The following is a 26,231-nucleotide window of genomic DNA, read 5'->3' as shown; positions in this document are numbered from 1 at the left end:
TGCCACTTAGCTGGTACATGATGTTCTGCAGGTTGCCTTACCCCCTTCAGCTTCAGTTTCTCATCTGTAAAATGGGGTTAATGGTAGTATTTGCTTCACAGGGTTCTGTGAGGATTAATGAAATGATACTTGTCATGAGCTCAGTGCTAGTAAGCATGGGCCACTTGCTGGCTATTACTTTCTGCTTTTGAAGAGAAAAGTGCTGTCTGGAGAGAGTGAAGCGAATGACTAGCAACTGTGCACTGACATCCAGAGAATCTTGTATTTTAATTGTGGTAATTTTGGAGTCAGAAAAAAAACACCAGCTGAAGACTCAGGAGACCTGTGTTCTGGGCCTGGCCTGGCCTCTGCTTCACTGAGTGACCCTGGACAAGTCACTTCCTTGTGTGTGTTGTCTCCCTATCAGGCAACAAAGTCGTGGGAGCAGGACAGCCACACTGCACAGTTCTGTGTGTTTCACAGGGGCACCCTCCACGTCCAGCCCCACCAGGTAACTGTCTCTGCCAGGACACAGCCCACGCCCCCTCCCCGCGGAATGCCAGAGTTCTTCACCAGATGCTTCCCGAGTGCCCAGTGTGCCAGTCCCGTGTCCAAGTGCCGTGCTCGGTGCCTGGATGAGGATGGAGTGGGCAGGGTCACGGGGGAATCTGGCAGGAAATGCACCACTCTTAATATAAGGAAAATGCTGCAGGATAATGGAAGAAGATGCACAGTCGGCCCCCCCTTATCCACGTTTTCATTTCCCGCAGGTTCAGCTACCTGTGGTCGACCTCCATCTGGAAGCAGATGGTCCCCTGAGGTAGCGTCAGAAGGTCATAGCAGCCTTTATGCTGCGTCCCCATACCCACGTCATCCCCCACACTTCATCTCATCACGTAGGCATTTTACCGTCTCACATCATCACGAGAAGGGTGAGTACAGCACAACGAGATATTCTGAGGGAGAGACCACATTAATATAACTCTTATTACGGTATATGATAATAATTGTTCTATTTTATTATTAGCTATTGTTGCTAATCTCTTACAGTGCCTAAAATATAAATTAAACTTTCTCATAGGAAGAAAACAGCATAGAGAGGGTTCGGTACCATCCGCGGTTTCAGGCACCCATGTGGGGAACATACCCCCCCACCCCCTGGGGATAAGGGGGGCTACTGTAGTTGGTGAAGGGCACTAGGGTCAATGTTAAATGGAGTGGTCAGGGGCGGGTGCTGAGGAAGTGACATTGGAGGTGGACCTGAATGACAAGGAGGCAGCAAGGGGAAGACGGAAGAACATTCTCGCAGAGGGAAGAGCAAGTGCTGAGGCCTGAGGGCAGTGGGACAGGGATGCTGGAGAGTGAGGTCAGCTTGTTTGAGAAATAGAAGGACCAGTTCAGTTTGGATGTAGAAAATGAGTGAAGGGAAGGGAGTCCGGATGATGTGTGTTCCCCCCACCCCGGTCAGGCTGTGAAAGAAGCTTGAGTGCCATCCAAACCACAGTGGGTACCACTGAAGGGTGGGAGTCATGGCCAGGGAGCAGGTGTGGGGGGCAGGGAGGGCAGACGGGAACTTCCTCGTTGGTCCAGGTGAGGATGATAGTGGCTCGGACCCTGGTGGTGGCCGTGGAGTTGGAAGAAGTAGATGTACTCCGAGGCTGTGTTAGGGAGGAGGGTTGATGATGGCGTGTGGGGGACAGCTGGAGAGGGAAGAATCGTGGGATCTCCCCACATTTCTGTCTTAAACAACCAAGTGTGGTATTTACTGAGCTGGGAAGATGAAAAGAGGGCAGTTTGGGGTGGGGAAGATGGTAGGGAATGGAGTTCTGTTTGGGACGTGATAAATTTAAGATGCCTAATAGCGTGCTTTTGCTGCTCTCTGGAGTAAACTTGCTAAATTACTCATTAGGGCGGCACCTGCCTGCCAGAAGCACCGCCAGGCTGGCCATCTGCCCTGCCAAGCTTGGGCAGGAGGCTGCGGACACCTGAAGGTGATAGGATTGGATGTGCAGTACTCAGCCTGGTCTCCGCAGGGCTGTGCTCTCTCTCCCCGTCTCTCTCTCTCTTTCTATACTTCTGTCTCTTTCGCTTTCTCTGTCTCTTTCTCTGTCCCTCTTTATGTCCTTCTCTGTCTCTGTTTCCCTGCCTTACTTTCTCTCTGTCTCTTTGTCTCTCTGTCTCTATCCCTCCTTCTCTGCATTTCTCTGTTTCTCCCTGTCTCTCTGTGTCTCTGCATGTCTCTCTCTCTGTCTCTGTCTCTCTGTGTGTCTCTCTCTATGTCCTTCTCTGCCTCCCTGTCTCTCTCTGTATGCCTCTTTGTCTATTTCTCCCTGTCTCTCTTTGTGTCTCTCTGTATCTGTGTATGTGTCTCTCTATCTCTCCCTGTCTCTCTTTGTGTCTATATGTGTTTGTGTCTCTCTCTGTCTCTCTCTGTCTCTTTCTCTCTCACCCGTCAGTAGCTTCCTTCAGATGTTCCAGGTAAAACTTGTTTCCTCTCATTTCAGTCCTTCTTCCTTTGCCCGAGTGAGCCTCTCAGAGGTCTCCTGTGTCTCTAGGAAGAAGGTTCCTTACTTGGCCCTGTGTGTTTTCTGATCTGACAGAAGGAAACACCGTGTCTGGTTCCTGGACCTTGGCGATGCTGGCATCTCTCCTTGACTCTGGGTTCCCAGCTGTGCCTGCCACTACCTCTAACTCAGTGAGTCCACAGCCAGACATGGTCCCTCCCCCAAAACCACAGGGACAGGTGTGCACAGGGCTTTGCAGGGACACAGAACAGCTCTCTTAATCTCAGTTGGTTGGTGAGAGTAGTCAGGGAAGCATCCCTAAGGGAGAAGGGCATGAGCTGCGTCAGAACCAGCTAAGGAACATAGGGGAGCAAAGGGAAGGTCATGCCAGGCAGAGGGAACAGAGATGTGAAACCGTTGTGTGGGGGCCATGTTGTAGATGACCAGGAACTCGGAGCAGCTCTGTAGAGCTAAGCTATGTTTATGGCACCCAAGAAGCCAGATACCAGGCTCACGGAGGCCCAAGGTACCATGATGTGAGAGAAAATCAATAGGCCCTGGCCCCAGAAAGCCCTGGGTTTGAATCCCTGGAGGGGCAGTGCTGCCTAGTAATTAGGATCATGCCCACTGGAGCCTGGTTGCCTAGGTTTGAATTGAAGCTCTGCCACTTAGCAGGGTAACTTTGGGCCTCAGTGTCCACAACTATAACGTGCGGGTGATAATAGCACACCTACCTCGTAAAGCTAGAGGAAGGATGGCCTGAGTTAATATGTGTCTGGTGCTTATAACAATGCCTGACAGAACTGTAATGATGATTTACAAGTTGAGTGACTATGTAAATTACTTATCATCTCTGGCCCTCAGTTTCTTCCTCTGTAAAGTGGGGGTGATGGCACTTCCTGAGATATATCTATATATCCTGCTCATGATAGCACAGTGTTTAGCATTTCATAGATGCTAAGTAAATGATAGCAGTTAGTTTTACATTGCAAACGTTAAAGAAGGGAGTTCTGTATGGACTAAAGAAATAGTATCAACTGATTTAATGGATAAATGGAAGATAAAGAATTAGAAAGGAAGAAAAGAAAGAAGGAAGGAGGAAGAGATAGAGGGAAGGAAAGAAAGGCCAGATTCTAAGAAGGAGCCTCTTGGAAGCACACTTTGTAAATGGGACAAAGACAAAAAAGATGGACCTGATGCTGCCCAACTTGCATTTTCTGAGCAGGCCCACATGCAGGATGAGGCACCAGCAGCTCTGCTGAGGGACTCATCGAGGGTCCCCCACTGCATTCCCCTGCTCCCAGCCACACTCTGCACCCACTAGCATACCCAAACCTCAAAACTTCCTGACTTCATATAGAGATAATGCAACCGTTCTGTTTCCTGGCCTGTTGCTGCAGAGCAAGGTGTGGGCAAGAGAACCTTTCGGCAGGTGCCGCTCCAAGGGCATGGGCACTGGGGAACACAGACCCACAGTGATGTGTCCAGAGACTTGGATGTTCCCTTGGATACTAAGTTTTCCCATTGTATACAATAGCCAGGTTTTCTCAACAAAATCAGGACAGAGGGGCTTTCTGGGTTTTCACTGGCAGGGATTGAGAGAGCAGAGCATTCACAGCTCTGAGCCTGGAAGTGGCTAGCACTTGGGTTTCCATCCAGGTAGATGGGCATGGCAGCCATAGCTCTAGGAGTTGCAGGTGCTCTCCCAGGAGTTGGGAATTGGATCCCCCTGGGGGAACACGACCCCAGCAGGGCCTGTCCTTGAAGGAGAGCTCCAGGACCCCAGTCATGGATTCAAGACAGAGATTGGATACTGCAGTCTTATTGGATTACTGGCAGCTGGTGAATGGGAGAGCCCAACTGATCACAGAAAAGAAAACAACCTAAGCAAGGTCAGCCCTTGGGTCACTCAGAAATTTAATGTTAGGGGTAATAGGCAGTGGTATGTTGACCTCAGGTTTATACAGGAGCCTGGGGTACCCTTGGACAAGTTCTGCATGTGACTGACAGAAAAGGTGATCTGGGGACCTGAGAAGCCCCAGCCCTTATAGTTGGTTTTAGAAAAGTGAGTTATGGGCACCTGGGTGGCTCAGTCGTTAAGCGTCTGCATTCGGCTCAGGTCATGATCCCAGGGTCCTGGGATCGAGCCCTGCTTTGGACTTCCTGCTCAGCGGGAGGCCTGCTTCTCCCTCTCCCACTCCCCCTGCTTGTGTTCTCTCTCTTGCTGTCTCTCTCTCTGTCAAATAAATAAATAAAATCTTAAAAAAAAAAAATAGAAAAGTGAGTTAATCCTAAATCCTTTCAAACAGGGCCACAGAGAGTATTGATTAGAATTTTCTCAGGAAATAGAGAATCAATCAATTAACTAATTCCGTTACCTACTGAGGTTGTTCAAGGTGCTGTGGATACAGAGCTGAATCACAGACCCTGCCCTCAGTGATCCTGAGACGTAAGCCAGTCATTGCTGTATTAGGAGCCACTACTATGACAAACAATCACAAACTTAATGGTGTAGATGATAAGCATTTGTTTTGCTCATGCATCTTCCAGTTGACTGGGAGCTGATTGATCTTGGTTGGGCTCGTCTGGGCGGCTCTAAGGTCCTGCTTGAGTCTAGTTCTTCTCCAAGTGTCTCTATTCCTCCTTGGATCCATGGGACATGTTCTCAGGACATTGGCAGAGGTACCAGAGGGCAAGTGGAAACACATGGTGTCTCTTAGGTCTGTGGCTCAGAACTGGTGTACTATCACATCAGCCAAAACTAGTCACATGGCCGAGCCCAAAGTCAGTGGGCAAGGGAGTCACTCAGCTTGTAGTGAAAAGAACTGCAAAGTCACTTGACAAACTGTGAAGATTCTGAGAGGAGTACAGAATTGTAACTAATAATTCAAACTATAAAATTACTCACCCCAACATAAGTGTGTTCATCTGTGTATAAATCATGAATACTTTACTAATATACTATAACTGTAAAATGTACACACAAAAAGAATTTAGATTGAAAATTTGGAAATAAAAAGTTCAAATAATTTTTTTCCTGCACTCCAGTGCATCATTTTGAAAAGCCCTAGGGGATATACTTCCCATTTTGGAGATTCTGGTCGACAGGAGTATTTCCTAAAATGTGGCACATACACCAGCTGCAGCAAATCATTTGGATCATTTGGAGAGCTTGTTAAATGCACATTCTGGGCCATTTTTCTAGCCTGCAAAATCAGAGCCTCTGAGGGTAAAGCCTGGGAATTTGTGTTGTTAGGAGTTCCAGGTGATATGGGTGCATAATGGAGTTTGAGATTTGTAAACCAACAGAGCAATCAGCCTCTGATGGAAAGAAACCCAAGAGTGGTTTCCAAAAACACTGGAACACCCCCCTTACCCAGCCTGGAGGGTGCTGGGGGTGGTCAGGAAGGCCATCCCGAATGAGTGAGGTGAGTGCTGAAGGAAGGGGACACTTAACCATGATGTGTGGAGAAGGCTGTGCCAGGCAGAGGTCACTGCATGTGGAAGAGCTGTCCTTGAGAAAGGACCTCCCATGTTCAGGGAGCCCTGTGGTTAGCACATGGGGAGCAAAGGATCAGGGAAGGCATCCTGAAGAGTGAGTTAACAGATAAGACTGAGCCAGAGAAAGGAAAGGAGGGTGGGGTGAGCAGGAGTGGTCTGATCCAAGCTGGGGTGAGAGGGCTGGAGTTTCCAGCCTGAATGTGGATGACCTTATCTTGGAGGCCATGGCAACCACAGAAAAATTTTCTGCAGGAAGTGACATGATCATGTCTAGACTAAGTGCCCAAGAGGTCATTTGGCTTCCATGTAGACAGGGGACTGAAAGTGGAAGCAGGTTTGCAGGTGTCACACTTGCACCCAAGAGAGATGAGTGTGGCCCGGCCCTGCAGGGAGGAGAGAGACGAGATTGGATGCCAGAGTCATTTAGAGACAGAATCCATGGAGCATTGGAGAAGCAGCAGAAGGAGAACTAGGGAGGTATCTGTGGGGGTTGAGCCTAACTGGCGTGAATATGAAGTGGTGATGGAAGCAGAGCTGCTCACCCTTGGGAGTGGGGCTTGCCCAGAGGGGCCTGCATTCTAGACGATCACCAAAGTGGGTAGGTACCTCTCTGGCCCTAGTTTAGAATAAAAATCCCTGGAAATGATATTGTGAAACCTACCCCCAAACTGCATATGATTTATTTTGTAGTAAGGTAACATTGCTAAAAATCACCTTTATTTATCTTAAGGGCCCATCATGGGCAGTAATCACAGAGGGGGCCCAAGATGGCCATTTAGCTCCAGACCTCAGGTGATCAAGAGCCTCTTTTTAGATTTTTGACATGACCCTCAGATGAAGGTCTGGATCAGTCAGAGACAAGCCAGTGTGATTGTCAGGTAACACTAAGCTTGTGTCCCAATCCTACCTGGTGCTGCCTGGAAAGCTTTATAAATTCTGTCTGTAAATAAATCCTGTGGTTATTTTGTAGGTAACAGTTATAGTTGCTTTATAATTTTAGGTCAAAAACTTGAATTTGTTTGATGTAAATGCTCATGTACATGCATATTTTTTTGTGACCCTCTTTTGGCATTTATCTATTTGAATATATTTTGAATTGGGGTGGGTGGTCTCAAATAAATGGAAGACTTTCACTTCTCTTGATCCCTAGGAGACTCTCTCCCATAAAATTTCCTGACACCCCAGGGTGCTCTCCAACAAGGGGAGGGAGTTATTGGTGCAGAAGCCTCTCTCACCCACAAATCCTAGCTCTAAAGCCCAAATCCTCCTTGGCTGGGGACTCACAGTGTCCCATCTGTGGGAACTAGAGTGTTGCCACTCACAGGAGATCAAGGCCTGTGTGAGTGGATTGGAACTCATCAAAGACAGCACACACTTTCATGTAGATGTGGCTGGAACAGAGCTCTGCAGATGAAAAACCCCGCAGGTCTGTCTGTATGTGGAGATGGAGCTGCTCCCTTGGCAGATGCAGGTTTGACCTTTCTTCAGGTAATTAAGTGTCTCTTAGCTTTGCAACTTGAGTGGCACAGCCTCTGGATTCTCAGGCTCACCCTAGGCTCCCACGCTGCCCATGCTCATCAGTATATTGATGAAGCCACGCCCATGTTGTCTCCATGAATTTTTAAACTTCCTGCTCATGCATAAAGGGTTTTAGCAGCTCTTAATTACTCAAATGCTTGTTCCTAATGGGGAAGGAAGAAGAAAATCTGTCAGCATTCGCCGAACAGAAGGTGGAGAGAGAATTTATGAGACTTTTACTCACATGAGGAAAGAGCGCACTAAAAATTAGATCAGATATTCCTTTGCATTATTCCAGTTGTGGTTCAGCTTAGGCTTATGTGTCAGACGCTGTGATAGCTTCTTTTCTTGTACATAATCACACTTTTAGTCTTTACAAGCAAAAGGTGAGTGTGGTTTAATTTCATTCATGTTATTTTAAACAGATTCCCGCAACAAATATTTATTGATTCCTACTACATGCTAGGTGCTTTTCTAAGTCCTTGGGATACAGCAGTGAACCAATCAGACAATAATCTCTGTTCTTGGGGACTTTCTATCAGAGGGAGCAGAGAATCAACAATAAGCAAAATAAATAAGTATATAGTTTTTTTTTTAAGATTTACTTATTTGAGAGAGAGAGAGAGAGCACACATGGGGGTGGGGAGGGACAGAGGGAGAGAGAGAATCTCAAGCAGACTCCCCACTGAGTGAGGAGCCTGACACAGGGCTCGATCTCACAACCATGAGATCATGACCTGAGCCGAAATCAAGAGCAGGCCACTTAACTGGCCGAGCCACCCAAGTGCCCCAGTAAGTATATAGTTTTATGGAAGGCAATGCATGCTATTGAAAAAACAAGTGGAATGGGGAAGGAGAGATCCAAAGTACCAGACGGTTTAACATTGGGTGGTCAGGAGGAGGCCTCACTGAGAAGGTGACATTTGAGCAAAGATCTGAAAGACATGAGGGGGTGAGCCATGCAGGTTTCTGTAGAAAGAGTGTTCCAGGTGGAGGAACAGCCAGGGCAAAGGCAACTGGTGAGCAGGAAGTTCAATCGTTGAAATTTATCTTCCTTTATTTTCTACGATATGTGCCGGGCCTCCAATGTTCCTTAGCTAACGTCCCATTGTAGGAGATCCAGGTAATAGCCTGTGAAACATTATGCCATTGACATTTGCAGAGCACTTTAAAGATTAAAAAGCAATTCCATGTGGGGTGATGGAACTGTTCTGTACCCTGGATGTGGGGGTGGTTACATAAATGTGTTAAAATTCATAGAACTCTACACTAAAAAGTCTGTTTTACTCTGTTAGCTTAAAAAGTAAATATTTTGGAAAAGCAACTTAATACATTTTCTTTTGGTCTACTCCAAGACCTGTGAAGTAGGAAGGGCAGGGATTCTTATCTCTGCTTTGCAGATTAAGAACCTGTAGCCTGGAGGTTACTCAGCTGCAAGAGGCAGAGCTGGGTCTCAAAGGCAGATCCTTTCCAAAGCCAGTTCTCATGTAAATACTGCAGTCCCTGCCGCATTGTCTCCCCAACTAATGCTGACCACACTGTTTAGACCTTCAGGCAATGGGACATGCACACTGTCTAAAGGGGGATGGGTTAGCCTGATGATGGGTATTAAAAAGGGCACGTATTGAATGGAGCACTGGGTGTTACATGCAAACAATGAATCATGGAACACTACATCAAAAACTAATGATGTACTGTATGGTGATTAACATAACATAATAAAATTAAAAAATAAACAACAATCAGAATAATAACAGCAGCTAATACAGATTGCTCATCATATGCCAGCCCTATTCTAGGTATATTCTAGATTTGTTCTAGATACTATTAGACTGTCCCCACCTTACAGGTGAGAAAACTGAGGCACAGAGAGGTTAAGAAATCTACCTGAGGCCATGTAGGTAGTAAGTAGCAGAGCTGTGATTAGAACACAGGCCATCTGGCCCCAGGGTCCGTGGGCTTAACCTTCAGGCTTACTCCCTCTGTCCTGCTGTTTCCAGGGCCAGAATGCTGAGACCATGATAGTCTTTAGTTGGATTTGGTAGAGGTCTTGCACTTAAGAACCCATCCCTTTTTTTTTTTTTCAGAAAGGCATTATTTTTTTTTTTAGCTTAAGGTTCACAACAAACTAAGGGGAAGGTACAGAGATTTATTATATGTCCCCTACTCGCACACACGCCTAGCCTTTCCTTCATCAACTTCCCCACCTGAGTGGTACGTTTGTTATAATTGATGAATCTACATTGACAAATCATAATCACCCCAAGTCTGTAGTTTACTTTATGGTTCACTCTTGGTGTTGTATATTCTGTGGGATTGGACAAATGTATAGTAACATGTATCCATCAGTATGGTATCATACAGAATATTTATGCTGTTCTAGAAATCCTCTGTGCTCTGCCTATTCAGTACCCACCCCCTAGCCCCAGCAACTCCAGGCAACCACTGGTCATTTTACTGTCTTCATAATTTTGCCTTTTCTAGAATATAATATAGTTATAATTACAATTACACTGTATGTAGTGTTTCAAACTTGCTTCTTTCACTTAGTAATGCACATGTAAGGTTTTCCATGTCTTTGCATGGCTTGATAGCTCATTTCTTTTTTCCACTGAATAATATTCCATTGTCTGGATTACCACAGTTGATTTATTCATTCACTACTGAAGGACATCTTGGTTGCTTCTAAGTTTTGGCAATTATGAGTAAACATGCTAATATAAATAAGATTGGTGGGGTTTTGCGTGGTCATAAGTTTTCAGCTCCATTGAGTAAATACCAAGGAGCATGATTGCTGGATAGTATGGTAAGGGTATGTTTAGTTTTATAAGAAACCATCATACTGTCTTCCAGAGTGGCTTTATCATTTTGCATTCCCATCAGCCATCTGTTGCTCCACATCCTCACCGGCATTTGGTGTTGTCAGTGTTCCATTCTAATAGGTGTAGTAGTATCTTGTTGTTCTTTTAATTTGCATTTTCCTGGTGACATTCAATGTGGACCATCTTTTCATATATTTATTTGCCATCTGTCTTATCTTTGTTGGTAAGATGTCTGTTAAGGTCTTTGTCTCATTTTTAAATTTATCAGCATGTGAACCAAGTCTATGGTAGGAATGATGGAGAGGAGTAGAGGATATTAAAGATGCTGGGAGAGAGCATTGACAGGGCCTGGTGACTGAGTGGCTGAAATGGTGAGGGTCAAGAAGGAGCAAAGTATGAGAGTCCAGTTTCGGCCTGAGTGATTGGACAGATAGTGGTGCTTCTGGGAGGAAGTGGGGGGGCCCAAGTGCATAACTCATTTGAGAATGAGCAAGGAAGTGAATCTGGGGTGTCTGTGAGACATCCGAGCAGAGATGTTCACTCTCCTGTGTAGGCTGATCAGTTGCTCATCTTTTCCTAAAGTAGCCAGTGTTACTATTGTGGGGCAGCTCTCATTCTTATGGAGTCTTTCCCACTTTTTTTTTTTTAAGATTTGATTTATTTATTTATTTAGAGAGTACAAGTGGGTGGGGGGCAGGGGGAGGTAGAGAGAGAAAATCTCAAGCAGACTACCTGCTGAGTGGGGAGCCCGACACAGGGCTCATCTCACGACCCCAAGATCATGACCCAAGCCAAAATCAAGAGTTGGATGCTTAACTGACTGAGCCACCCTGGCGCGCCTCCTTGGCCACCCTAGTGCCCCCTCTTTCCCACTTTTATGAAAAACTTGTGCCTTACTTCTGTCTTGTGGCTCAACCAACAATTCTGAGAAGTCTTCAACCTTTTTTTACCCTTCTCAGTAAAGTCTTCATTCTGGCCACAGCCTCCAAGAAATAAGCTTGCAAAGTTTGGGGATTTTTTTTTTTTTTAATTTTATTTTTCTTTTCTGGTGTGGCCACTCCTGCCCTCTAGTGGCCATTTGTGGGGCAGCATAGGGCTGAGTACTACCCTGGCCTACTCCATTCTGTCCCAGAGAGAGACTTCCTGCCCTTCTTTTCCTCCCAGAATCCCTCTCATTCCCACTTTGTCTCACTATCAGATTATATTTGGCACTGAAGAGATATCCAGTGTCCAATGGCACAAGAAATGAGTGACCCACAGAATAGGAAAATACCTTGCAAATCACATAATCCAACTCTCTTCTTTCATACCTAAGGATCCAAATGACTGCAACAGCTTCCTAACTGGTCTGGCTGCTTCTATCCACATTCTCTACAGTCTGTTTTCCACTCAGGGGCCAGGTAGACTAGATTATGTCTATCTCTTGCTTACATTCACACTTGAATTAAAATCAAAATTATTATCAATATTGTCCTCCATGATCTTGTCCCTCAATTTCTCTAAACATTTTCTTATAAAAATCTCTGTCTTGTTTCCTGGTTGAGCTGGCCTTCCTTCTATTCTTCAAATGTACCTAGCTCTTTCCTACTTTAGGACCTTTGCATATGTACTTCTCTTTCCCCTCATCTTTCATGTCTCAGCTTAAAGTTCACCTCAGAGAGCCCTCCTCTGACCCACCCCCATGTTAATCTTTATAAAATCTCTCTGTATTCCTCACTAGCACTTGCCCCAATCCATGAATATTTGTTCACTTGTTTATTATCTGCTTCCCTCTACCACTGTAAGCTCCACTGGGACCTGCAGTGGGGAGAAGTTACAGGGTGAGCCTTTGACTAACATTGGAGTTGGTCAAAGGATAATGAGGTGATTTGTCGGCAGGTATGGAATTCCCACCAGTGTAAGATTGACCAGAGTTCCTAAAGAAAAGGTTGTTAAGTAATCTCTGAAGTCCTGTCAACTCTAGTATTTTATTAACTTTTCTATCCAGTAGTTTAAAAATGGAAGAGGTTCAGACTGAGTAATAACTCGGTAGCTCGTGTTGGACTAATCCTCTCATAGATGATAATTATAAACTTTGGGTAAAATATTTAAAAGAATCTATTTGAGGTTCCTGGAGAGAAACAAAAAGGAGGTAGAATCTGGAGGGGATTTTACCCTTGAAAGAAGAGAATCACATCCACTAAGTGAGATCTACATTTATGTGGCTCTTCCCTGAAAGCATTCCCCAGTCCACATGGCATGGAGCAGCTAAACCAAAGCGGAAAGCTGCAGCTGTATTGGTTTGACAAGTCAGCAGACAGAGTATAGGTTAACAGAGTGTCTGGAAAATGAGGAAAGCCTAAAGAGATGCCCAGCTCCCTCCTCAATAAGATTGACTGATGCCTCTGTTAAAACTGTATTGCAGTTCAATTCATTTCTGCTTTTCATACTTGCCTACAGCTGTTAATCTTGGGAGCACTCTCCAATAAACGTCCTGCTTGCAAATCACCATAGCAGAGTCATCTTCCTGGCTGAGGAACTGACTTGCAACAATCCAATTGATATTTATAGAACATTACCCTGAACAACTGCAGAATACCCATTCTTTTCAAGTGCAAATGAACATTCATCAAGATAGAGCCTACTGAGCCATAACATTAATTTCAGTGAATGTCAGAGATGTCAAAGGATTAAGCCTTATAGACTATGTTCATTGCAAACAAATGAATATTAAAAGCAACAATAATAAATTATCTGAAAGAGTAGTGGAATTTGAAAATTAAAGATGTTTAAATAATACATGAGAAAAAAAATCACAAAGAAATTAAGAATAATTTGAATTGAACAATAATGAAAATAATGAAATGCCAAGTTTCTGAGATGCAGCTAAAGCAGGGCATAGAGGGAAATGCATTGCTTTAAATGCTTATATTAGAAGAGATGAAAGGTTTAAAATTAATGATTTACATTTCTATTTTAAGAATCTAGGGGAAAAAAATCAAACCCTTAAACCTAAAATAAGGAGAAGAGAGGAAGTATAAAGAGAATAAAGAGCAGATACATGTGAAATAGAAAACAAACAATGGAGAATATTGGAAAAGCTGCAAATTGGTTCTTTAAAAGATTAATAAAATTTGTAAATTCCTAGCAACACAGATTAATCCAAAAGAGAGAGACAGCAAATTACCAGTGTCAAGAATATCAGGGAAAACCACTGCAGATCCTACAGAAAGTGAAAGGATAATTTAAAAAAATATTATAATTACTTTATGCCAGTAGATTTCACAATTAAGAATGGACAAATTGCTTGAAATCACATATTGCAAATACTGATATAAGAAAGAGAATATGAATAGATTTATATAACAGATTGAGTTCATTATTAAAAACTTTTCCATGAAGAAAACATCAGCCCCAGATGACCTCACTGTTGAATTCTTCCAATAATTTAAGAAAAAAGATAGTACCAATATTACATAAACTCTTTCAGAAAAGAGAAAGGCAGGAACATTTCCCAGCATATTCTGTGAGCTCAACATTACCCTGGTACCAAAATCTAGCAAAGATATTACCAGGAAAGGAAATTATAGACCAGTATTTTTCATCAACATGGATGCAAAAATCCTCAACAAAATATCAGATTGAATATAGCAATATGTAAAACTGGTAATTCACCATAACCAAGTGGGATTTATCTCAGGAATGCAAGTTTGGTTTAGCATTGGAAAATCAATCAATCAGTTGATTCACCACATTAAGCAAATAAGTGATTTTAAAAACTATAGTTCTTCTCAGTTGAAAATCAGTTGGCAAATTCAACGTCCATTCATGATAAAAATCTCGGGCAACTAAGACTACTAGAGAACTGTCTCAGTCTGATAAAGTGCATTTACAAAAACCTACAACTAACATCTTAGTAATGTGAGATAGTGAACGTTTTCCCCCTAAGATTGAGAAAAGGTAGGTGTCTACTTTCATCATTTCTATTCAGTGGTGGAGGTCCTAGGCACTGTAATAAAAGAGGTGAAAAAAGGAAAGGCATTAAGTTTGGAAAAGGAGAAGTAAAGATATCTCTATTTGTAGATGACGTGATTACTTAAATAGAAAATCTTAGGAAATCTGTAAACAACCACTAGAAACAATAATTGAATTTATCACGTCAACATACTGACAATAATTGACAAATATATGATACTAGCAGCAAACAAATGGAAAATGAAACTTAGAGAACAGAGTCTTTTAAAATACCATCCCCGTCCCCCCCCCCAAAAAAACACGGAAGAAATATTAGGAATCAGTTTAACAAAGTATGTGCAACACTTCTATATTGAAAATCACAAAACATTTCTGAGAGAAACTGTAGTTAGTAAGTTGAGTGCTCTACCATGTTCATAAAACATTTAGTAGTGTTGAGATGTTATATCTACCCAAACTGAGCTGTAGATTCTATATAATCCCAAACCATATCCCAACAGACTTTTTCATACAAGTTGATTTTAAAATGTATATGGAAACAGGACCTAGAATACTCTAAACAATCTTGAGAAAGAAAATCTAAGTTCGGGGACTCATTGTGTCCGATTTTAGACCTTTCTGTAAAGCCACAGTAGCCAAGACTGTGTAAGGACAAACAGATCAATGGAGCATAAGAAAGAGTCCAGAGATAGACCCATACATATACAATTCATTGGTGCCAAGAAAGCCACCAAAGCAATTCATTGGGAAGAAAATATTTTCATAAATGGTGCTGGAAAACTGGATAAATGAACCCACCTCACACCACTCCAAAAATCAAGTTTGGATGGATTATAGACCTAAATAGAAAAGCTAAAACTATACAGTTTCTGTAAGAGATTAGGAGACAATATCATCATGATCTTGGGGTTGGCAAAGATTTTTAAAAGCAGATACAGAAAGGTCTAATCATAAGAAAAATCTGGTAACTTGGACTTCATAAAATTTTAAACTTTTGTTTATCAAAACATCTACAGATTTATGTAACAGATTTCATATATGTACATATAGATATGTGTACTTATGTGTGTATATATACATTTTTGTATGTACATATAAAATATTCCTAATAACCAAAATATGGAAGTGTAGTCTCATCCTATAATATAAATTTTATTCTCATTGTAATGTTTTTATTTCAAGTAAACAACTTTTCATAAGAGTTATTTTATTCTATCAAACTTCTGTTCATGAAGGACATGAAATGGCAAACCAAAGACAGAGAAAATGTTCACAGCATGCATATCTGACAAAGGACTTATATCCAGAATGTATAAAGAACTCCTAGTCAAATAATACAAATCAATAATAAAAATATAAATAACCCACATTTTAAAAATGGGCCAAAGAACTCTGAAAAACAAACAGGGTTCTAGAGGGGAGGGGGGTGGGGGGATGGGTTAGCCTGGTGATGGGTATTAAAGAGGGCACGTTCAGCATGGAGCACTGGGTGTTATGCACAAACAATGAATCATGGAACACTACATCAAAAACTAATGATGTATGGTGATTAACATAACAATAAAAATGATGTATGGTGATTAACATAACAATAAAAAAGAGGAAAAAAATAAACATTGCAGAGATTGTCAGACTTGTTAAAAAAAAAAAAAAAAATGGGCCAAAGATTTAAACAGACACTTCACCAGAGAAGATATATCAATGGCCAGTAAACCCATGGAAATTGCTCAACCTCCTTCGGTATCAGAGTAAATAAATTAAAAATACAATTAGACACTATTTTACATCCACTGGAATGGCTAAGATTAAAGACTGATAACAACCAAGTGTTGTTAAGGATATAAAGCAACCAGAACCCTCAAGTGAAATGTGCAAAATAACACAACCACTATGGGAAACCTTTTGATGGTTTCTTATAAAGGTAAATATATTTCTACCCTATGATCCAATAAATTTGCTTCTAGATATTTTCCTGAAGAAAAGTCTCCCTTTCTCTCTCTCTCTTTCTCTCACTCATTCTTCCTTTTCCCACAAAAATGCTTAAATGAAAAATCCTTATAATAACAATCCTATTCATAATACCCTCAAACTGGAAACATTTCAAATGCCCATCAACAGGAGAGGATGTAAAAATTTGTGGTTTATTCATCCAGTGGAGTGCTACTCGGCGATTGAAAAACAGAATGACTATTGATACGTGTAGCCTAGATGAGTCTGAAAACCACTCTGTTGAGAGCAGGAAGCACTTTCACAGAAGATTAATACATATGATTACATTTATATGAAGTTTAAGAAGAGGTAAAATTAATATACGGTGACAGACATCAGAAGAGTGTTTGCCTATGAGGCTGTGTGGGCTGACCAGAAAGGGGCACAAGAGCACTTCCTGAGGTGACATAAATATAATAAATCTTATATCAGTGTACCCATATATCAAAACTCAAAGAATTGTACACTTGAGAACTGTGCATCTCAGTGGAAGTAAATTTTACTTCAATAAAAATATAAAATAATAATAAAAAACTATGAGGGGTCTAATTGTATCATTTAAGTAATCATTTTTCTCAATGGGATATCTAGATCTCAAGTGAATAATCTGGGTTTTTTTTTTTAACTTTTTTTCTTCTGTTCAGAAAAGCAGTACGTATGTTTGGTTACCATCACAAAATACCACAGACTGTGTGGCTTAAACAACAGAAATTTATTTTCTCACAGCTCTGGAGGCTGGATGTCTGAGATCAGGGTCCCACCATGGTTGGTTTCTGGTGAGGGCCTCTTCCTGGCCTGCAGACAGCTTCCTTCTCCTTGTGTCCTCACCTGGTGGAGGGAGAGCAAGCTCACTAGTGTCTCATCTTATAAAGCCACGAATCCCATCATGAGGGCCCCATCCTCATGACCTCATCTAATTTCCATTACCTCCCAAAGGCACCATCTCCAGTTAAGGACTTCAACACGTGAATTTGGGGGACACAATTCAGTCCGCAGCAATATATATTTTAGAAAATCTGGAAAATATAGATAGGTGGAAAGAAAAAGAAAAAAAAAAAGCCACGTAATCGCATTACCCAAGTATAATTATGGTTAACATTCCAGTGTATTTGCTTTCCAAAGTTACGTTATTTCGTCCTTTATGTGGTTGTAGTCGTTCTGTCCCAATAAACTTGTAGCATGATCTTCTTAATTACAAATGAAATGTTTTCTATGGTACTAAAATCTCTATATATACCCTCTCTTAATAGCCACAAAAGTTTTCAACTGAGTGACTGTGCTCTAGTTTATTTATTACTTTGTGGCTGAAGTTTGGAATTCTTTCCAATATTTTGCTAGTGTAAATAATGCTGTGAAAAATATATCTGTGCAGGAGGCTTTTTCTGTAACTGAGATTCATTTCTTGGGATAGAATTCCAGAAAATGAAATCGTAGATTAAAAGGTTATGCTCTAATTACATGTTGCCAAATTCCTTTCCAAAAGGTTGTCCCACTTTGTATTGCCCCCAACAGTGGAGCAGGAAGGTACCGTATCTGTTTGCTCTTAAGGGGCGGAGGTCATTTCCACTAATGTGTGTGTTGGCTTGTTTCCACAGGTTAGCAAAGATAGCTGAAGCCAACTTGTGCAGGATTCCCCTGGCTCTTCTGACTCAAGATCCCACCACCTCCTCTCCCTGGCAGCCTGTGTTTTGGGCTTCACCTAGACAAGTCTGAGTAGGAACAAGCCATCTCTTCCATCCATAGCCATGAATTTTCTCCGGCGGCGCCTCTCCGACAGCAGTTTCGTGGCCAACCTGCCTAATGGCTACATGACAGACCTGCAGCGCCCAGACAGCTCCACCAGCTCCCCTGCTTCCCCAGCCATGGAGAGGAGGCACCCCCAGCCCCTGGCAGCCTCCTTCTCCTCTCCAGGATCCAGCCTCTTTAGCTCCTTTTCCAGTGCCATGAAGCAGACCTCACAAGCCCCCTCAGGGCTGATGGAGCCTCCAGGTCCCTCTGCTCCTGTTGTTCAAAAGCCCAGGATCCTGTTGGTGATCGATGATGCCCACACAGATTGGTAAGCCAAAATCTGCAGGTGCTTCCACGTAGGGGCCAGAGAGGTGATGGGGGGGAAGCTGAGAGGCTTGGTGGTATCAGAGACTGGCCCGAGGGAAGGAAACTACGTTTACCATGTGGCTACTGCATGCCAGGCACCATGGCACCTGCTTCATGCTTTACATTTACAGGTCCCACTCCCTTACCTGCTTCATGCTTTACATTTACAGGTCCCACTCCCTTACCTGTAAATCCAAAATCCAAAAAGCTCTGAAAACTAAAAAATATTTTATGATCCATTTGGCAGCAAAGCCTGGTCTGAGGGAAAGTGAGACTATAATAGTCTTCGTTATACCACTCACTGTGCTTGACCATATGATCTGCAGCAATGTTGGTTTACATCTTAATACATTTGCTGTGGGGATGCTGCCCAGAGCTCACCGGAAGTATTACATAATATATGGTATGTGTGCCATATTACCTTCCTAAAAATGGAAAACTTTAAAAAAAAATCTGAAATAACTCTGGCAAGTTGCTTACTATCTTTCAGCGTCAGCCATTCTCTGTCCATTCAGTTAGGTTGCTGTGAGGGTAAAAGAAACCAACACAGGCCCATGGTCCTTCTCTAACACCCTTGGGACCAGAGTGCCTGCGTTTGTCTCCCGGCTCTTCCATGTACTGGCAGCCTGGCTCCAGAACCTCTTCTCTTAACACCAAGCGTGGTCAGAGACGATGTTAGGCATGCTGATAGATGGTAAGCTCTCCAGAGGCAGAGACTAGGCACATGTGTCAAGGTCATTGCAACTGTTGTTCCACAAGTAGTTACTGAGCACCATTCGAGTGCAAGTTGGGTAAGTGGTGCACAGACCCTGTTCACATGGATCTGGGCAGTTAGAGAATAGGCCTCTATACCAAATTTTTGGTAGAGATGGGTGATAAGTATTATCAGTCCTAGTTTGAGACATAGAATTTGCAGTCCAGGAAATAAGTCAAAATGTGGAGACATGGAAGCACTCCATCCAGGGCATTTCTGACAGTAGACCCATACATGATCATGGGGCTGGAGAGCAAGGTTGAATGCATGCGTCTCCAAAGGCTGCCACGTCGTAGGCTCTCAGTAAATCTTTCTTGGGTGAATAAATTAATGCATTCAGTTCACTGAGCATACCAGAGGCTCTGCTGTTCTCACATGCATGTGTGTACTCACATTCATTCCTTGAGAAGTTAACTCAGGCTGGGAATGATGGAGCCTGTGCTTTGGAATGGGAGATATTTATAGTGTATAATACATATTCAGTACAGTCAATATGGAAGCATGTTCAGCAGGTGTAGACAGCAGTCTTTACTCTCCTGCTAAGAAATCAGTTCATCTTAAGCAAGATGGTCATGTGTATGGCCTCTGTTCTGATCCAGTCTGCATTATCTTCGGTGTTGCTGTTTGCTTGAAGCCTGTTACCATGAAGCCTTGTTTATCTGTTTATGCGCTTATGTAGAAGCACCACCTTTAGGTTCTGAGCTTAGCGGTTGATTTGTGCAGAGATGTTGCTTCCGGGCATTCTTGCCTGTACAGTCCTGCTGCTTTCTGCCCAGTAATCAAAAGGTCTGCATGGCCTCTGCAGTCCTCTGTTTCTTTTTAACCCAGTGCTTGACCTTGATTTTGAGCATTCTCGCTGACTGTGTTATCTCTGGCTCAGTCAGGGTTTGCCATGATATGGCAGTGGTCGGGGGTTATTTTAAAAACCTGTTTGTCAGGAAAGTTACTTTCTGTATGGAGGTTGAGCTGATAAATGACAGCACAGTACAATGGTGAGGAACACAGACTTCAGAGTTAAGCTGTCTGGGTTCAGATCCCATTTCTACCCCATAGTAGCTGAATGAGTTTTGCAAGTTACTGCACCTAAATGTGAATAAGATAGTATCTACCTTATAGAGTTAGTGTATGTAATTGGGTTAAAATCTGAGTTCATATAAAAGTGATTAGGATGTATCTGGTAGACAGTGGGTTCTACTTAGGTGTATGTTACTGTTGCAGACTATTTGTGACCTTCTGTGCAACATTAGTCATCTTGATGGCAGCCCCTCAGTAATGGGCAGAGTGGATTAGGATTTATCCCATTGTGCAGAGTTTTCTATTAGTCACTCATGCCTGTTAGCTCCTGAATGATAAAGTTGGGTCTTATTAATCTCTGTCCTCCTGGTGTCCATGGGGTAAGCAGTATAGCGTAGGGGCACAGTGAATGAGGTTGAAATGCAATGAATGGCCTTACCCAAGTAACATTTGTTTATTATTATTTTAAGTTTTTATTTAAATTCCAGTTAGTTAACATACAGTTATATTAGTTTCAGATGTCCGATATAGTGATTCAACACTTCTATACATCATTCTGTTCTCATCATGACAAGTACACTCCTTAATCCCCATCACCTATTTCACCCATCCAAGTAACATTTACATTTTGACTTTGGTCTTCCGTCTCTCTAATCCACAGGCATGACTAATGGGTGAATTTTAGGCTGTGCATACTGATGGGGGACACAGTTTTGGCCAGAGGAATGTCTCCCAGTCTATTTCAATCATGCCTGTTATACTCACACTTTAATTAGGTCTCGAAAACAGCAATCTTTTTCTTGCCCCTCTGTGGGTAATAAAGGGGAGAAGGGAGTAACTGACACTCATTAGCTTACCTGGAACCTGGTTCTGCATCCATTGGACATTTGTGATAGAGACTTCCTGCCTGCAGACACATCAGCTTTTCCTGCAGGACTCCATCCCAGATTCTTCTCCAACTTCCTGTCCTCTCTCAATCTCAGTACATTCCCAGCTTTCTCCAGATTCATGAGGGCTGCCTGGGAATCCCAGTCCTCCTCTGCAGAGTTCTCGAAGGATGCTTGTCCCCCGCCACCAGGAGCGGCCAGCAGGTGGCGAGCCAGCCCCACTGTCCTGGGTGGCTTTGGCAGGGCCTGGGCTGCCTGGGTCGGCCCCCGCCCAGCCCCTCCTCCATTGTGCACACTGTCTCCTGAGACGAAGAAGTTGTTGAAGGGGAGAAACCAGCTCCCAGGGCCTCTTTTTTCCCCCCCTTTGAGATGATAATGAAGGGGGAGATAGCCACTGTCTGGACTGAGAGTGAACCTACCAGGAACAATGCTGCTCCCTTGTCTCCCTTCTCAGCCCCAGATCCTCTGTTTTCCCATTCGGGGTCCTGGGCCTTCCTGCAGAATCAGGTTTCCTTGTAGTGAGGGAGTTTGCAGAAACCCCCACTCTCCCCCTCTTGGTTGAGGCCAGCTTGCCGATACTCTGAACCAGCCTGGGCCCCCCAAAGACTATCTGATACCTGCCCAGTGACCGGGGGGAAGGACTTTTCATCCTTGGAGGAGAAACAGAGGGCTCCAAAGCCACCTTTGCTGGGAAAAACAACTCATGGCTGAGCTTTGTAAGATCCCACCACCTTTTGGAGTTGGCCCTGGAGGTGAGCCTAGCTAGGGCAGTGGTGTTTGGGGAACTTTGGGCCAGCTCAGTAGTGGGTCTGAACTGAAGTTGGTGCTGTCCTTTGGGATGAGGGGAGATCAGTCAGTCTTGAGAACCACAAGGGAAAGGAGAAATAAAATAAATGGATTTCAGGCTCAGTATTCTTCAGCCCTACTGCCTGTCCACTCATTCTTTTGCCTAGAATCTTCAGCAGCCTCACTGGTCTCAGGCCTCCAGTCTTGACCTCCTGGTTACCTTCCATGTTACCACCAAAGGGTCATTTTTTTGAAACACAGACTTGATCAGTTTGCTCCCACTGAGCATGCCCTATTATAATCCTCTGTTGCAACATCATTGCCCTCAAGTGCAAATTCAGTCGTCAGCTTGCCTGCCTCCCTCTAATTCTGTCTCTAGCTCCACTTCCTGCTGGACTATTTATTCTGCAGGAATAACAACCTGTAGTTCTCAAACACATTTGCCTTAGCACATTCTGCTCCCTGCTACCTGGAATACCCTTCCCTATCTTGTTCACGTGTCCAATTTCCATTCATCCTTAAAAAGCCTGCTCAGGTGTCACCTCTTTTGTGAAGTCTTCCTTGATACCCCTCACCCTGCCAGCAGTGCTAATAACCCTCTCCTTTATGTAACTTAGAGCATATTTCATGGTGCTACAGTAATTTCACACTGTACTATCATTGACTGTTAGGTGGCTGTCTTTTCTACCAAAACCAGGCCTGTGTCTTGTTCTTCTTTATATCCCTGGTGCTCAACACACAGTGTTCGATTAGCATGTGTCATTGTCCCCACTCCAGTCCAATGAGGATAACTTTTAATGGGCATATTGGGGCCCAAAACTCACCTTACCTTAGGAGTCAGCAATATAATACATACAGTTGAGGGGTTTCTGTTTTTACTCACCTATGTATAAAATCTTAACTCTTTATTTTCCAGTATGGGAGGGTAACTGTAAGGCTGCTATGTGAGATTTTTAAAAGAAAGTTGGCACAAAATTTTATTATTGCCCACAGAATATACCAGAACCCCAGGTTTGATTTCAAATTCAAAACATTGAACACGACAAAAAAAAGATTGCTCATAATTGGGCTTGGGTTGGATGTACCTCCCTGCTCATGGTTTTGCCTGTAAGACCTCCAGAACCTGGAGGAAGTTGAGGAGCAGGTTGTTGAGGTGAGGGGATAGAAGCAGCTAAGCCTTTCCCCCAACCCCTCCCTCCAGTGGCCTGTGGAACTCTGGCCCTCCTCTCCTCTTACCTCACCCATGGCCTTGTTCCCAGAATGTCTGCTATTCCATTTCAACAATGATCTATTGTTACCTTCCCTTCAATTCTCCACCCTTCCGTATGTTTCTTTTTTCTTTTATTTGTTGGGGAGGAAATGAAGAAAGTATTCTTGGTTTGAAACACCCCTCTGCTATTATCCTTACAGCCTAGAGTGTATCAGGCTACACTGTCCTACTAAATGATGATCGGTGATAGCCATTAAAACACCTTGTGCATTTCTAGATTCACCAAGAGATGCTGTATGATAGTTTGTGTCTCCACCACCACCCTACCCCACCCACTCCCAGATGGTGTCTTTGTATCTCGGCGCCTACAACAGGGCAAGCAGTTAATTAGGAAATGTCTGTTGATTGAATGACTTCGGAGGTGATGAGTTATTGGTAGTGACAGGTGGGGATGGTGACAGTGAAACTAAAGAGTGACTTTGGTGACATTCTGAAATCCCCTTTTCCCCTCTCATCTCATACTCAATCCAATAGAAAGTCACAGTAGTTACATGAGACAATTTACACCACAGAAACTGGCAAATGCTACCAAACAGGGCTTTCAGTTCTCCTCACAGAGCTGGTTATTAATCATTTGCTGACACAGCTCTGGTCCTAGGCACTTCCTGAGTTGCCCAGGGGGTATGATACAGGTGAGGAAGCAGAACACAGAGACCATGCACCTGCTCAAAGAACAAGGAACAGGTAGGTGGTTAGGCTGAGACTTGAACAGGACTAACTTCTTAAGAGGCATTTCTGATGATGCCCCAGCTCCTGCTGACGCCCGCACAGGACTTCAGCATCTGGCAAGAGGTAGATGCTGAAAAGTCTTGGTCAAAAAATGAACGAAAGCACAAATGAATAAACTATGAGCTCTTTGGGGATGGGGTCATGTCTTCATCATTGTCATGTGGCAAACATTTGTGTATTTTCCACCACCAGACATTGTGCTAAATAGTTTTCATAGTTTTCTAATTCAATCCTCCCAATGACTGTATGGAGTACTTTTACTATTCTCATTTTATAAATAAGGAAAACTGAGGCTCTGAGCCCAAAATCGAAACGGATGTCAGTGGCATCTGGGATCCAGCTCAGACCATTCTGGACACCCCTGTTCCTCGGCATTTTTCCCACTCCCACCTGAGCCCTCCTTCTGTGTGTGAGGGCACTGGCCTACAGAGCCTGCTCGGGAGGCTCACACATGTACACACCGCACACGCCCCGTGTCTGAGAGCAGTGGGAGGAGACAGGGTGGCAGGACTCCATGTAACAGCACTGCAGCCAAGCACAGGATCCCGGTGACCTCACCCTCGGAGGAAAGTGCCCCACCTCAAGCCAGGCAGCCCCACCCTGCTGGAGCCCCGTGGGCAGCTGGAACGATAAGGTGCCAGGAGGAAAAGGGGTTCCTGTAGCCATCCAGACACTCGTGATCTCAGGTTTGGGAATTAGATCCTTCGTAGAAATTGCCTTTGGGCTATTTTCCTCTTTTTAAGGCTCCAGCAGGATTTTTTTCTGCTCTTTCCCCCTGTGTTTTGATAGTAAATATGTGATTTCCTAACACATGTCAGACATGTTTCCCAAGAGAGTTAAAATGGGAAGGAAGATAAAATGCAGAGAACTCAGGGCTGGCAGGTGGCAGGTCGGGACTGAAGTCCCAGCTCTGCCACTCATCAGTTCTGTGGTCTTGGCCAAGCCGCTTTACCTTTCTGAGCCTCAGTTTCCTTATCTGTAAAGTGGGAACCATAATGCCACCACTGTCACCAACCACTGAGCTCACAGGAGTGTTAAAGGCTCCAGTGAGAGCCCATTGTTCCTCTCCCTCCCAGGCGTCGTTCCATTTGTCTCCTTTGTTTGCCTGTGCTGTGGTCCTGTGCCAGAGCATAAGCCCCAGGAGGGTAGGGCTTAGGCCTCCCTTGTTTGAACACCATGTTGCCGGCGGCCAGTGCAGTACCTGGCACAAGGTAAGATAGGCTACACGGATGCTTTAATCGATGAACAAATAGATGCTCTCGCCAAAGGCTGGTATTACTGTATGGGAGAGTTCAGGGTCGAGGATACCCTGGGGAGAGTCTTTCTCAGAAAAGACTCAGCTGCCCTGGAATTCAAGAAGAGTACCTGATGTCCCTGCTATGCCCAAGGCTCCCCCTCCTCTTTGTTCAGCTGGTAGCTCAAAGTCTCCAGCCTCCACTTGAGGGGGCTGAACTGCTTCAGGCTGCTTTGACTAAAGGCATGAGGACTGCAGGGCATCTTGGCAGGCCCCTCGAAACCTCGCAGTGGGTCTAATTGGCCCCGTGGTGACCAGGACATTCTGCTTCCCACTGTGCCACCTACAGGGGGTATTTGAACTCAGAGCTGGCATCACCAGCAGTGGCTTTGGGGTAGGGTTGCTGGATTCAGCAAATAAAAATATAGGACCCCCAGTTAATACTTAGATAAATAATAAATCAGTTTATCTCCTGCAATATTTGGTATAGACTTATACCATAAATATATACTTATACATATAGAATTATTCATTGTTTATCCAAAATTCAAATTTAACTGGGTAACCTGTATTTTATCTAGATAACCTATTTATGGGGGATGGCAATGAGAGTTGCCACCATCTCAGCCCTGCTAACACGGGCCCAGTGAGAGGCTAGCCTTTGCACTTCCTTGCTTTCTGGTTGGAGAACCAAAGCAGGCTCCCCTATTGACCCCATTCTCAGAGAGCAGCTTTCCCTGCCTGTGACAATGACTGAGGATTGTCAGTCACCAGCAGGGAGGGAGCAAAACTAGTAGACAGTCCCAAGGCAGACTGCCTGGGTCCCTTCTCCCTCTCACTTACGTGACCTTGGGAAGTCTGACCTCCGGAACTTCACATTCCTCAGCTGTGAGGAAGGATCATGCTGTATCTTTTGTGAACGGTCATTGCAAAGATTAGAGATGATGGCTCGGTTGGGGCTGCTACAGGACTTAGCTTGTCATAACAGGAATTGAAATGGTAACTGTATTAACAATTAATTGCAATTACTAATTGCTGATGAATATAATGGTGCTGGAAGCCAGGGGGAAGGAAGCCACTTGGCATGCTTCTCAGTTCAGCTGGATAGGCTCAAGGGCTGTCTTCCAGAAGCCCTGGAGGAGGGGTGTCTGGATGCTGGTAAGCTGGCAGGCACCCCACCTATGAGGATGAGAAGA

General features: G+C 43.9%; 1 protein-coding gene across 5 annotated transcripts in view; it reads left to right on the top strand.

Moving 5' to 3' along the window:
• The window catches only part of SYN3 (synapsin III), a 443,568-nt gene that overhangs the window by 17,185 nt on the left and 400,152 nt on the right, over positions 1-26,231 (top strand). For 3 of the 5 annotated variants that reach the window (XM_032416359.1, XM_032416355.1, XM_032416356.1), the window contains exon 2: positions 17,863-18,323. In XM_032416359.1, coding sequence (XP_032272250.1) covers positions 18,013-18,323 — 311 coding nt within the window. In that variant the 5' untranslated portion in view covers positions 17,863-18,012. Of the gene's footprint in view, positions 1-749; positions 912-6,560; positions 6,583-17,862; positions 18,324-26,231 lie in introns of those variants that run through there. The other 2 variants (XM_032416357.1, XM_032416358.1) reach the window with 2 other exon arrangements.

Source organism: Phoca vitulina, unplaced genomic scaffold (assembly GCF_004348235.1).
Source record: "Phoca vitulina isolate PV1807 unplaced genomic scaffold, GSC_HSeal_1.0 scaffold19, whole genome shotgun sequence".
Classification (NCBI taxonomy): Eukaryota; Metazoa; Chordata; class Mammalia; order Carnivora; family Phocidae; genus Phoca; species Phoca vitulina.
Note: the sequence above shows the minus strand (reverse complement) of the source record. Positions and strands in the feature narration are given on the sequence as shown.